The 14,002-nt window shown below is 55.2% G+C and overlaps 1 protein-coding gene across 1 annotated transcript in view; it reads left to right on the plus strand.

The window, feature by feature from the left end:
- Window positions 1–14,002, plus strand: part of ADARB2 (adenosine deaminase RNA specific B2 (inactive)) — a 361,537-nt gene that overhangs the window by 333,299 nt on the left and 14,236 nt on the right. Inside the window, exons 5-6 of the mRNA XM_060003592.1 lie at window positions 5,711–5,879; window positions 7,632–7,783. Of these exons, the coding sequence (XP_059859575.1) occupies window positions 5,711–5,879; window positions 7,632–7,783 (321 nt within the window). The remainder of the gene's footprint in view (window positions 1–5,710; window positions 5,880–7,631; window positions 7,784–14,002) is intronic.

Genomic DNA, 14,002 nt, shown 5'->3' on the forward strand with positions numbered 1-14,002 from the left:
TTGCAGGGTCCATGCCGGGCTCTGGCTTGAGAAGCACGGGCACTTAAACACTGTTTTCCCACTTGCACTCGGTAAATCCTGACAGCTTAAATACGGGTGAAACTTCTTTCAGTTCACCAGGAGCACTCGGGGAAGCCCATCTTCACAGAGCCCTTGCAGAAGCGGGATTCAGGGACTTTATTCCCCATATTCCAAAACTCTTTCTTTCCATCTTCTCCCTGAGTGACTGGAAATTACTTTGATCATAAAATTAAAAGTGGGCTCTTTTATTTCTGCCCGGTAGGGCACAGGGAGATAAGCTGGAGATGAACTGGACAGAAACCCTAAACAGAAGCCCTGGCTGTGACGAAAGATGAGAAATTATCATCTGGATTCCAAGGAATTAATCATAATGATTGCTAAGTTGTTGCTGAGAAACGTGAAGTTGACGCAGCATGTCCGTGGAGACACAGGACACAGGCTCAGAAGCATTAAGATCCATGGGGGCTGATGTGCCCCACAATACGGAGTGTGATGGACAATTGATTTTAAATCTGGGGTTTAGGGCTTCCCTGGTGGAGCAGTGGTTGAGAGTCCGCCTGCCGATGCAAGGGACACAGGTTCGTGCCCCGGTCCGGGAAGATCCCACATGCCGCGGAGCGACTGGGCCCGTGAGCCATGGCCACTGAGCCGGCGCGTCCGGAGCCTGTGCTCCACCACGGGAGAGGCCACAACAGTGAGAGGCCCGCGTACCGCAAAAAAAAAAAAAAAATCTGGGGTTTAAACTATTAAATTTAAACCACAAAATGCAGGATAGATTTTCCACTGACCCCGCGTAGCATGCATGCTGACTTGTTTATGGTAAATGTCCCTCCTTAAAATAGAGGGGAAAAGAACAATAGGCCCAGACAGCCCACTCCCGACTCGTGTAGAGATGCAACGGTAGTCTAGTCTGGAAGAAATCACCAGGTGCCGATGGGTCAGAGCCCTGACCCTGGGCCACTCCGCCATGGAATGCCTTAGTTCCTCCTTGGGAAGGAGGTGCGTGTGAGGAAATACATAAAGAAAGGAGGAAGACAGAGTTTGCGCTGCATTGTTTTGAGGTCAGATCCCCCCGTCAAAGCTGCTCAAACGCTCTGCTTTTGTATGATCATCAGGACATAACCCAGCATTTAATTGCCCAAAAGATTTCACAGGGGAAAAAACCCAACACTATTTTATCTCGAGGCCATAAAACTAAGCCCATTTTTTTCCCAATCTCTTAAACTACAATCTTTTTTTTTCCCCAGTGGAAACATAACACTAAGTTTGTTAGTGAAAGAATAAAAAGAAGACACTAATATGTACTATTTGTCTTTGTGCTGGGGATTGTTTTGGGGTGTTTAAACCATGTCGTCTTATTCAACAAAATAGTCCACATTCTCCCTAATCATGAGCGTCAGGTTGTACATGCTGGTCACACCTGCTTGTGAAAGAGGAGAGAGGGAGGGAGGGAGGGAAGGAGGGAAGGAGGGAGGAAGGGAGGGAGGGAGGGAGGAAGGACAGGAGGAAGGAAGAAGCATCAGCAAAGTTGCTGGGCACAGTCCTGTCCGTTAGCCGAGAATTTAATGAGCTCGGAGAACCCCCCACCCCACATGGCTGCAGGTACAACAATATTCTGAAGGGTCGGAACTAATTAATGAGCAAATGTGAAGCTGGGTAAAGCTGTACCTTTGAAGTGCTTTTGATTTTCAGATACGTGCACTTAGGGTCCTGGTTTATACTCCTTTCTCACCCAGTTTCCCTATATTTACATTTTCAAGACTCATCCACCTGCTCAGGTGGCCTTGCTGGGACGTACATCCCAGAGGAGCACTTGGTGTCCTCCCAAGTGGGGGCTGTCACTGTAAGGAAACCCAGGCCTCGTAGTTTAACAGGGGAAAGCAGGGTCCTGGCTTCTTGCCGATGGCTTGGCCTCCAGCACCATGGCCCCTCCCTGCGGGTCCGCTCAGGGCACCTCTCAACAGTCCTGTGTCCTGCTCTGCTGGGCTTGGCAATCCCCAGGGTTTAGGGCTCTGGACACCTCACCAGCAGGAGCCTGGGAAAGAGGACGGTCCCCGGAGCTGAGGCAGGTGGAGCTGGGTCAGTCCCAGGTCAGGGACCTCGGAGCGGAAGTTGAGCAGGAAGGCAGCTCCCACGGATGAAAGGGTCGGGAGAGGGGAGGCGAGGGGGTGCCCATCTCACAGGGGCTCATACCTGCGTCATCACCTTGAGCAAAAGAGTTTCCACTAACTAACCAGATGGTCAGCAGCCATTGGAGCCAGAAGTAGCCCACGTCCCTCAGTCCAGAAAAGACTAGACCGCATCAGGAGGTTGGCAGCAGGGCACATGGGGAGAGCCGACTCCCTAGGGCCTGCATGGGGTTCCCTCTGAGCTCCTCATCCACAGGGCAATGCACAAATCCCTACGCATAACTAACTGTCCTCCTAAAATCGGTGCATTTGCAATGGTTAGAGATTGAAAGCCCTGGGACGCTGTTGTCTTCCGCTTTGTGGAGATGCCGTAAATCAAGATCCCAGGGGAAGAAAGTCCCCTACCCCCCATCAAAAGTGAAAATCTTTCCTGTCAGTCTCAGTCCTAGCACATCCATCACAGACCAGACATGTCTGAGCCGGCTTTTTTTTTTTTTTTTTTGCGGTACGCGGGCCTCTCACTGTTGTGGTCTCTCCCGTTGCGGAGCACAGGCCCCAGACGCGCAGGCTCAGCAGCCATGGCTCACGGGCCCAGTCGTTCCGCGGCATGTGGGATCTTCCCGGACCGGGGCGCGAACCCGTGTCACCTGCATCGGCAGGCGGACTCTCAACCACTGCACCACCAGGGAAGCTCTGAGCCGACATTTTTAAATCCACTTGCTTTCAAACTGACTGGAGGAAATTTGGAGAATAGAAAGCTGAGAAGAGTAGAATATTGAATCGCAGGAAAAGACTGAGAATTAAACACAGACTTGGACCAAATAATGACTAGATGTGAAACTGCAGGAAATTCTCTGCAAATACTCAGGGTGCAAACCCCAGGGGGTGCTGGGAGCCTGGGTGAGAAGGAAACGGTGCAGGAGCATCGAGCGGACCGTGGAGGAGGGTCTCCTGACGCCGAGCCCACACCGTGGAAGAGCCTGGCTTCCCCCAGTGGGTGGTGGAAACGCTAATGCTTGAGTCATTACACTCACTGGACACGGCCCAGAAAACAGGGCGCCAAGACCAATCGAACAGCACACCATCGGGCGGTCTGCACGCAGGGTGAATGCCGCTCTTTTCTGTCTCTAGTTTCTATAGTTTGGGTATTTGTTTCTTTTTTTTTTTTTTTTTTTTTTTTTTCCGGTACGCGGGCCTCTCACTGTTGTGGCCTCTCCCGTTGCGGAGCACAGACTCCGGACGCGCGTACCCAGCGGCCATGGCTCACGGGCCCAGCCGCTCTGCGGCACGTGGGATCTTCCCGGACCGGGGCACGAACCCGCGTCCCCTGCATCGGCAGGCGGACTCCCAACCACTGCGCCACCAGGGAAGCCCGGGTATTTGTTTCTTTGATACTGGTTGGTATATTTTACCTTCAGTTTTATTCTTAGAAATTTGGTAATCATTTCCTCCATAGTCAGATGTAGTATTGTGAAAATCTATTCAGAGTTGGAAGAGGCTAAGAATTGCTTAGTCCCGGCTAAACAACTAAGAGTGCATTCCCAGAGAGTTCCCAGAGTTGGAGGTGAGGGTGCACGCATGGCGTGGGAGCTCCATGCATCAGGTGTGGGCCAGCTGGAGAGCAAGCCGGCCCAGTCACCCTCACACGTCCTGGGAGGCAGTTTCCCTGGTGGGGGAGAGAGGGTGGGGGGAGTCCTTTGGGGCGTGAGCACACCAGTCCTCGGGCTGGGGAGGGCAATGCAGGAGGCCAGCCAGAGAGGGGCGGTCGCTCTCCCTGGAACGTTTCTTCGGCTGTGTTTGCAGGGAGCAGTCTCAATGGGTGACGTACAATTTTCCTTTAGGACTTGCTAACCACTGATGACGGAGAGGTGCCGTCCCCAAGTTCAGGGACCCCCGAGCACGGGCAGCACCCGCAAGCCCCTGCACACACCGCCTGAGACGGGCAAGGGCACCTAAGCAGGCACAAGGCTCTTGCTGCCGGCGGTGCTGCGAGTCACAATGCCCTTCGTCTCCGGTCCTGGGATCGCGTGTCTTCCATGTCCTCGAGACAGTAAGCGGCTGACTTAGCAGCAGCTGGTGGTGGGCGTGTGGATCCCAGCCCTGACCCACACCCCTGCCCTTCACAGCACAACGTGGGCTGTACACGCGCTGCTCCACACCTTGCTTTTTTCACATAACGATATCCCTTAGAAATCTTTCTATTCCTCCAGAGAACTTGTCTACAGGGCCCCAGTATACAGAAGAACGTACTCCGCTCTAAGCAGTCCCCTACTGGTGGGTCAGTATTGGGTCACTCATATTATTTCACTTGCAAACATTGCGGTAGTAAATCACTTTTACATACATCACTTTCACACAACGTGCAGAGATACGACAGCCACACCAAACAGAAGGCCAGTTGCTTTGTTCTCACCACGAACCCGTGAGCTTTGCTAGGAAGCAGCTGTGCGCAGCCCTCGAAGGGACCAGAGGGGGACGCGGGGGCATGGCCCCTCCTATGCCCCCCATGGGGTCATAAGGATCTCAGGACGGAAATTGCTGGATGGAAGGGAGGCTGTATTGCCGCTACCTACCTCCCATCTGCGCTGCTGTTCTTTAGGGAAAACGGAGAGCCTGGGCCGTCAAATCAGAAAGCTCAGCACCCTCTCCCCACTGCTGCCGCTGTTCTCAGGTGTGAGCCTGTTTCGGGAGCTCCTGAAATGCGGCCCCAGAAGCGAGGCCGGGGTCCCAGGCGGCTCCTGCTCTGCGTGGGGCCCAGGGAGGGGCCCCCCCACCAGGACCCCCGCACCTCCTGTGAGAGGCGGTTCCAGAGAGGGACGCGCTGGCCCGGGCGTCCTGCTGTCTCTGCTGGCCTCTTGTGGGCGTCGAGAGTGGTCCTTGGCCCAGGCTGCACTTTCACAGGAGCCTCAGGGCCCAGACCTCCTGCTGCTCCAGGGCTGGGCCTTGAGTCCAGACGCAGAGACATGCCCCAGCTTCAGGGCAAAGCCGCCGAGGTGAGCAGAGCAGAGAAGCAAGTGTCCCTTCGTGCAGGAATCCGGGGTTCTGAGGGGCGCTGGCTCCACGCAGGGAAGGTGGCCGATGGTCCTGAGTTTGCCTCAGAGGCATAGGCGAGCGGGCGGGGACTGGCCTGCGGTCTGTCCTCACAGACATCCTTCCGTCCTGAGCACAAGGCCCTCCCGTCAGAGAATCTTCCAATTAAGGGACGAATCTTCCTCAACCACAGGCCTGCGTCCTGCCCTGTCTGGGTCACACGTGGGGAGACACGGCCCTCAGGTCCTTCAGGCCAGGAATCGGGGTTCACACACTCGGGGCCCCAGTGGGCTGGGATTGGGGTGTGAACGGAGTTCTGGGCGTGACTCCGGCCTCACAAGTGAGCCAGGTGTGCACACACACCACCCCCCCCAGAACCTTTTGCCCCACTGGCTGGCTATTTACAGGTGAACTTGAGGCTTGGATGCAAGAGGGCGAGGGGGGCGGTGCCGGGTGAGGTGGAGAGCAGACCCACTGCCCCACGGGGAGGGCAGCGGCCACAGGGCTCTGACGCCTCCTCTGTCCAACAGGCCTGGACGTCAGGCAAGCCCAGGTCGTCGTCCTGTCCTCGGGGACCAAGTGCATCAGCGGCGAGTACATCAATGACCAGGGGCTGGTGGTCAACGACTGCCATGCGGAGATCGTGGCCAGGAGGGCGCTGGTCCACTTCCTGTATGCACAGCTGGAGCTGCACCTGAGGTGAGCAGGGATCCCGGGCGGCCGTGCAGCCCCCGCACCTGGTGTCCCTCTATCCCGGCCGACCCTGAACGTGCCAACGGCTATGCCCTGAAAGTACACCAGCCCCTCCCAGACTCCAGGTCAAGTCTGTTTCCCTCCCCAGGCCTCGTCCTGGGGCCCCCAGGCTCAACTGCCTGGACGAGCCCAGCCAGCAACTCTGAGCCCTGTCCTCCTGTGTGGGGCGGGCTCTCCCTGCACCCTGCCCCGCAGCGGAAACCCTTCCTGCACCTGGTCCCCAGGCACCACGACGGAGGCGGCCAGTGATGGGCTCTGTCTCCCCGTTTCTGGCCTCCTCCTCCTCCCTGCATGTTTGCATCTTAAAGGGGGGAGGGGTTCTGTAATGAAGACCCTGAGCAACGTGCCCAGATGTGGGATGCCTAGTGCTGTTGGGCGGCCATCAGGAAGCAGCAGGCTGTCCCCTGGGGGGCATCTCCCTCTACGACCCCCTGAGCAGTAGCAGAGTCACGGGTGGCTGTAGGCACAGCGTGTGTCTCTGCCAGAACCGCTGTCCTTCCACACCCTCCGGAGCAGCGCTCCTCAAACCCACTAGCAACAGGGGCCTGGGGGCTTCAGGCGGCGACTCCCACCTGCCCATGGCCTGTGCAGGGGCCACACAAAGGGAAGGCGGGTCCAGAGGTGCTGAGTAGACTCAGGAAAGCGATGCCTTCATACACTCAGTTCATTTCTGAGCCCCTGATTTGCAGTTTCCCCCTGGTTCCAGGCTGGCAGATGGTGCGGCCAGGGTTGAATGTGGGGAAGGGAGTTGGAGCTCTCTCCAAACGTGGGAAGGGTTTCTCTCCTGAATATCCAGCTGCCAGGTCAGAAATGTTTCCAAACACCCCTAACTCTGGATGTGTCACCGTGGCCCCAGGCGGACGTTTAGGGCTGGCTGTGTGCTGGTACCAAGCTGCAGGCCGGGGGCACCCAGGCCCCTGCCCTCAGGGGATCGGGGTTAGGGGACGGAGACCAGCAACGGCTGCAGAAAACCAGGGCCAGGCGTTTGCTCCGAGGTTTTGGGGAGGGCCTGGGGGGCCTGGCAGCAGAAGGAGCACAGTCAGGGAAGCAGAAAGGCTGGTGGGATGCCTCAAGGGTTCCTGGGGAGAAAATGTCTGTTCTGCTGCCTGTGTGCTCTCAGAATCCATCACCAATGGGGCAGAACGTGTAAAAACAGCAAGACCGGCGGGAAGGAGCCGCCCGTGACTGGTGAGAACGGGTCTGGGAGGGGCCCCAGCTAGGCCCGCTCTGTGCAGGGGGTGCTCCTCACCGCCACTGAGAAGGGGGGCACTGGGGGTGTCGTGTGGGGAGGACAGCCCTGGGGCACGGCCGAGGCAGAAGAAGAGGGGTCCCCGCACCGATTCCTCACTGGGCTGCGGCCGAGCCCTGCCTCTCTATCCCTGTTCTCCGTCTAACAGAGAACCATCTGCCCACGGCGGCCGTGTAGAGCGCAGCGTCCTGTGGGCACACAGGGAGCATCGTGACCCACAGGACGGTCGTGTCACAGTCACTCACATTCGGGGTCATGTGTACCGAGGACGCTGGGCTTGTGAAGGATGGGCTTGACCGTGGGCGGTGGGGAGGCCGAGGATGCAGCCTCTGCGGGCCGGTTGCTCTCACCCAGCTGCTCCGCGGCTGGTCCAGAAGGTTTCATGCAGGACACAGACCGGGCGCCCCGGCCGGCCTCCCGTAGCTGACGGGGCCCCTCTCTGTCCCCAGCAAGCGGCGCGAGGACAGCGAGCGCTCCATCTTCGTGCGGCTGCAGGAGGGCGGCTACCGGCTGAGGGAGGATGTCCTGTTCCACCTCTATGTGAGCACATCCCCCTGCGGAGACGCGCGGCTCCACTCGCCCTACGAGCTCACCACGGACCGTAAGCGCCCAGCTTTCTGCCTTTGTGTTCGAACAGCCCGATACTCTCCTCCCTGGTTGGTGTGTCCCGCTGTCCGCTCAGACACCGCCTGCTTGCCTGGGTGGCGCGGCCCTGAGGGGCAGGCGAGCGCATCTGCAGCATCAGAATGGCATCCTCTAAAACCTTGGTCCAATGGGCCCTCATCTCTGGGGACAGCGTAGCTGGAGACGTGACAGAGGCTCTCTAATTGCTAAGGCCCCATCGCTGCAGCAGGTCAGGCAGCCTGTGGCCAGGACACAGAACACAGCTGAAGCAGCACAGAGGCAGGCCACGTGGAGGTGGAGCTGACCCCAGGGCTGCGTCTGCCTCCGTCTGCACGTGGGGGAGGATAAAGACGTCTCCCCGGGCACCCGGCCTCTCCCACAAAGGGTGTGAAAACCCTGGGCGGGACCTGCCCTCTCGGGTATTTTAGGAGAGCTGGTGACCACAGACACAGTCACGTCCACCCAAGAGGTGGTCCTGGGGGGAGGACACCGCAGTCTCCTCTGTGCGGGTCAGTGTCTCCCCAGGTGCCATTAGGAAAGTCTGTTACTGACGCTACTTGTGTGCGTTACACATGCTCGTATACACACCACACACACACCCGCGCACACACACGCAGACACATGCAGACACACGTGAACCCCTCCAGAAGCAGAATGCGGCAAATCTGACGAGGGTGGGGAAATGGAGTATCTGTGTGTGATGAGGGGTCAGCCCCTGCTTAAGATGATGAGGCACCCATGGCCCGTTGTGCTCGGAGGGAACCTACAGCAGAAACAGACAACACAGTTACTGAAGGCGTGTTTGGGCCCTGACCCCCCACGGAAGGTCCACTTGTGTTCTAATTACCAAGGGAAGGAGCGATGAGCACTTTCTGAATGCCGGCTGCATCCCGGCTTGCGGTGAGTGCCTTCACCTAAGATAAGGACGTGCAGGGAAATCGCTCTCTTTAAAACCCTGCATGAATTTAACCTATTTCTCTAACACTCAGATTGTATGTGGGTCCAAAATAATGCCTTCTGCTTTTACCAATGTTCCTCCAAGTCCATCGCTTTCCGCTCTGGGGAATGGTTGGACAGAGTCCCCTGTAGTAGGGTACCGGTAACATTTTCATTGCTGTCTCAGCACGGGCTGCCCTCCTGACAGCACAGGCTGGGTGGCTTACAAACTGCAGACATGGATTCCTCACGGTTCTGGGGGCTGGGAGTCCAAGATCAAGGTGCTGGTAGATTCGGTGTCTGGTGAGAACCCGTTTCCTTGTTCACAGACAGCGTCTTCTCGCTGTGTCCTCACCTGCAGGGAGGGGCAGGGAGCTGTGTGGGGTCTCTTTATAAGGACTCTGATCCCATCCTGGGGGCTCCACCCTCATGACCGCATCACCTCCCAGAGGACCCACCTCCTGACACCATCACCTTGGGGGTTAGGTGTCAACATACAGAATCTGGGGACACACACATTCAGACCATAACACCCACCTATGGAAAGTCAGTGGGAGAATCAAGTCAAACTGAGAGTCACGAAAGGGAACCTATTCAATGTCAGGGAACTTCCAGGGAGCTGCCCCAGGAGGAGAGCAGGCTGGGGGACCGGCAACGCGAGCAGCGGGCTTGGCCCCTCCAAAGGCCCCTGGGGTTGTGCAGAGTGTTCCTTCTGACCGCGCAGCCTGAGAGAGAGAGAGAGCAGAAAACGTGAGAATTCATTTTCTCGGAGGCGCTCGTCAGGCTGGATCTACATGGTACCAATTCCCCACATGAAATTGTGAAATATGGTCCATTAGCTACTTGGAATTATCCTTCCATTTTCTCTCAGAAGACCTGGCATCATGGAGACCCAGCCAGGAGCCCTCCGGTTCCAGGAGGAAAAGTCCCACAGAACTCTGGGGAGGCCCTGATGCACCAGCTTCCTGCCAGCCGGAGTCGGGGTGGCTGAGTGAGGAAGGGGAGCCCGTCCCGCCCCGCCCCCCCGAGACTGCGTTCTCTGCCAGGGACGGTTCCAGGTCATCAGCCTCCCCGGCCTTAATTCCAACTTGCAAAGCCGGTGGTTTAGAAGAACAAGCAGATACGTTCTCAGAGCGCCCTGGGGTTCTCCTCCAGGCACAGATGTCTTTTACTTCATGGTGTTTTAAGAAGTGGCAGGTGCAGGTAGAAGGGACAAAAAAAAGCGTTTTCCTCACATTTTTGCTGCAGATGTGCCTACAGAAATTAGAAGCTGCTCCTAGGTTATTTCAGCTGGTGTTTCTCCCCAGGGTTCCCACAGGGCCCCAAGCGGGCACCTGGTGGGTCTGTCCCTCAGACGGCCAGCAAGTGTCCCGCATCACCTTCCTTACTCATGGGCCAGGGCAAGAAACCCCGAATGCATGCCGTCCCCCACGTGGAGGACCTTTCCAGGTGGCTCAGCCTTCTCCATTTGCCGAGGCACAAACGCCCCGGAATTGTTTTGTTTTAGAGAGAATTGGCTAATGTGGGGACGGGGTGACTCTGCTGGTGGCTCCCTCTCAGGGCGCCTCCTTCGCTGGACCTCGGAGGAGGGGGTGTGAGTGATGGGGATCCTTAGGGGTCCCCTCCAGGGCAGAGGTGACAGTGACAGGCCCCCTGGAGGCAGGGCCTGCCCGAGGGGCGTTTAGCAGGGATGGGCCCTCCCGCCTCCTGCAAGCCACCCCTGCAGAAGCCCAGCCTCACTGCCCCACGGCCTCAGGGTCCACGCTCCTGAACAGGCCCAGGGCACCCGACCCTGAAGGTCACGGCAATGCCCTCGCGTCCACAGATGCAGAGCATGACATGCTCAATCCTCTCCCCAGAGGGGTCACCGCCGGGAGAAGCTCTGGCCCTGGACACCGAGGTCCCCAGCTTCTCACCCGCAGCTGCTCCAGGAGCCTCCCCTCCACCGGCCAGCATGTCCCCTGCCGGTCCTGGTCACTTTGGCTGGTTTGATTGTCACCCCTTGCTTGGTCTGCAGGAGCCGCTGTACATCTTTCTGCACACCCCAAGCCATGGTGCCGGGGGTCACCCCTCCCTCTCTCACACACAAGTACACACACGAGCACAAGCACACGGCACACACGCACAACAGATGCCTGACATACGGGACCGCGGACACACCTGTTCAGTGATTAGGTCTAAGGGAAGTTCTCAACAGACCTGCCCAGATGGCCCCCTGTCCTTTAAGAGGGAAGGAAGGCAGAGTGAACCCCAGCAGAGAACCAAGTCTGACCCACCTGTGGCAGAGCCCCCCGCTGTCCACCAGGGACTCTGGCCTAAGCTGTCGCCACAGCCCTAAAGGTTCCATGAGTTGCAGTAACCCCAGACCCCTGAGGCCCAGTTCAGGGGCTCTGCAGCTAAGGGACAATACACAACCCCACCCCCGGGGACGCCTGTGGCTCCAGAGATTCTAAAGTCCCTGGGGTTTTCTCCCCTCAAAAACATTCACCTGGACAGATCGTAGGTTCTCCCTTCCTAGAGTCCTTAGAAATGGACTCAGTGTCCGTTGGCCAAGATGCCTGTGAGGCGTGCTGCCTGTGAGCAGGTGTGCACAGATTTGGTTGTTTCCAAACCCGACTTACCTACAACACTGCCAGGCAGTTTCTACAAATGCAGGCTCCTGTACCCACTCTCCCAAGGTTCTGGCGCCTCGGGATGCAGTGGGTCTGAGGGTCCGTACTTTTAAAACTTCCCCAGTGATTCTGAGGATCAGCCATGTTCTGAGCCCCCGGGTTCAAAACCCCCTAACCTGTCTCCTGCCCAATTGGTTTCCTATCCTCTCACACCGGAGGGCGGGCCTGCATGCAGACGGGGGACTGATGGAGCGTCTGCAAGGCCTGCAGACATGGGGGCAGTCCTGATCATAACCTAAATGAAGAGATTAATGAAAAGACCCGGGCTGGTCACAGTGGTTGGGTGACCGTTCTCCTTCCAACTCACCAACATTCTAATGCAACTTCCTCTTGCTTGGCAGGTTCTTTAAATAACCTAGAAAATTCAGTCCTTACTGCCATTTTAGAAGAGTTTAACAGCTTAGTTCAAATCTCCGATCTATCTCCCACAAGAAGCCATGAGAAATAGCATGATTACGTCACACAGCTATCTTACAAGTGTGAACCGAATGCCTGTACGTCTGAGCCAGTGCTATTCTTTGTACATGACAGCAGCTCAAGAGATTGCTCCGAAATCCCATAGGAAGTCAGGGAATCTAAAACACACTTCCTGACGCCCCGTCTTCTGATGTGACTACTCATCTACAGAGCATGCAACACATGATAATATCCGTGCATTGTAGGGTCGGTGGATTTAAATGGCTTCCTAACTCACATCGTCACTGTCACCATCCTCACCAGGTAGGACAAGAACACCCACGTGGCCACATGACAAATATTGTAGATGTCATTATTACAATAAATAGTAGACCACATCATGGGTATACCTTCTGGGATATACCTTTTGAAGCTTATTTGGGGTTTAAAAATATTGTCTTCTTTCCTATCCTTTTTTCCCATTTATGGCTCTTTCTCTCCCCTGCACCACTGCAGCAACCATGCATCACATTTCAGATAGACCTTTGCTCCCTCGGTGGACTTCCTCAGTCGCCATCTGATTCTCTCCTGAAAATAGAATATTCACTTGAACAATTTTCTTAAGCATATTACCAGCTGCACTTTATCTTGACATCAGGGTCCGAAAGTAAGGGTTTTACGTGAACAAACACTACACTGAAGAGTCTCATGAGATGGAGTATCGGAATTAGCTGAGAACATTCTTATGGGTTTGGGAGCCTTTATGTATCCACGCAGGCAGGGTCTTAATGCTCCACACTTCCACTGTCTAGGGCACATGACAAATCCACTGCAGATGATTTAAGGTCAGTTCCCTGCAGTTTCTGGTTGGATTGGCATTTCGTTCTGCTTGAAGTAGCATCTTCAACTCCCTCCTGCCTCTCGCAATTAGGCAAGAAAGAGCCAGGGTAAACGAGCTCTGCAAGATCGCGGCACTCAGAGCCGCTGGGACTGATCACACTGGTGGGGGAGCTGGAGGAGGCAGCCGAGACTCAACACCTCCGAAAATAAACACTCGTCAGGAGCATCTCATGCACCTGGCTCTTCAGGAAAAATTCATCTACCTGAAAACTTTAAGTTAACTCCTAGAAACCAGTTGTTACTCAAGCCAGCCCTCCGGGTTGTCATGGCCTTAACAGGCTACAAAGTCTGCTTCAGGGAAAGTTAGTTGCACAGAAGCACTGGGTAAGAATTCAGAAGAGCCTTACAATGTAATAGGTGACTTTCCAGGTCTGGAAAATGACACAATAGTTGAAACATTGAGAGAATGGTGAGGATACTATTGAATCTAATTACCAGAAAGAGAGGGACAGCAAGTACCGTATTTCCTAAGAAAGTATTCCCACACAGAAGACTTTAGTTCCTAACATTGTGGTAAACTGTGGAAACTGTTAGCTACGCCGGCCCTCCTTTCCCTCAGTGCCACCTGCCACAGGAAGTTGATGTGATAAAGACCTCACGGGGACGGTGTAAAAAGTCAGGTCAAACCAAAGTTTTGCTCAAGTATTTTTGAGTCAGGTGAAATATTTTATGTTCAATTTATTATCATCACTATCATCATCTTTGTCGTCATCATCGTTGTCTCATCGTCACCATCACCATCATCACTGTCTCACCATCATCACCGTCACCATCATCATCACCATCATCACCAGCAGCAGCAGCAGCATTGTCATCCGATTCCTAGTGCCATTTAAGTCGGCAAAGAAGAGGTTCAGGCTCTACCTAGGGGGAGGGCTGGGCATCCCTTGGCTGTGCCCCTCCCTCCCCCAGGCTCAGTCTCTCAGCTTGGTTCTTCCTTCCATAGACGACTCATAGGCCAGTCCAAATTGGATCTCATCAAGGACCTGGTTAGTAGTATGGTCAATAAGCAATCTAAAACCTCTCAAAAATTTACTTTCTCCACAGAGTACAGCAATTTTCTTCCCAAGAGATGGCCTCTAGGCAGTATGAATACATAGTAAAGGAACTTCAGTTCTTCGAAAGCATGAGAAAATATACCGGAAATTACTTCAAGATCTGTAAGAGAAGGTGCCCATATAAACCCAAATGTTATTAATTATTTGGGTAATAATTTATATTAATAATTTACCTTCACTCCAGTGCAGATAAATGAAGGAGAAACACATTTTCACAAATTCTAAAACTTACAT

This window comes from Delphinus delphis, chromosome 2 (genome assembly GCF_949987515.2).
Source record: "Delphinus delphis chromosome 2, mDelDel1.2, whole genome shotgun sequence".
Taxonomy (NCBI): domain Eukaryota; kingdom Metazoa; phylum Chordata; class Mammalia; order Artiodactyla; family Delphinidae; genus Delphinus; species Delphinus delphis.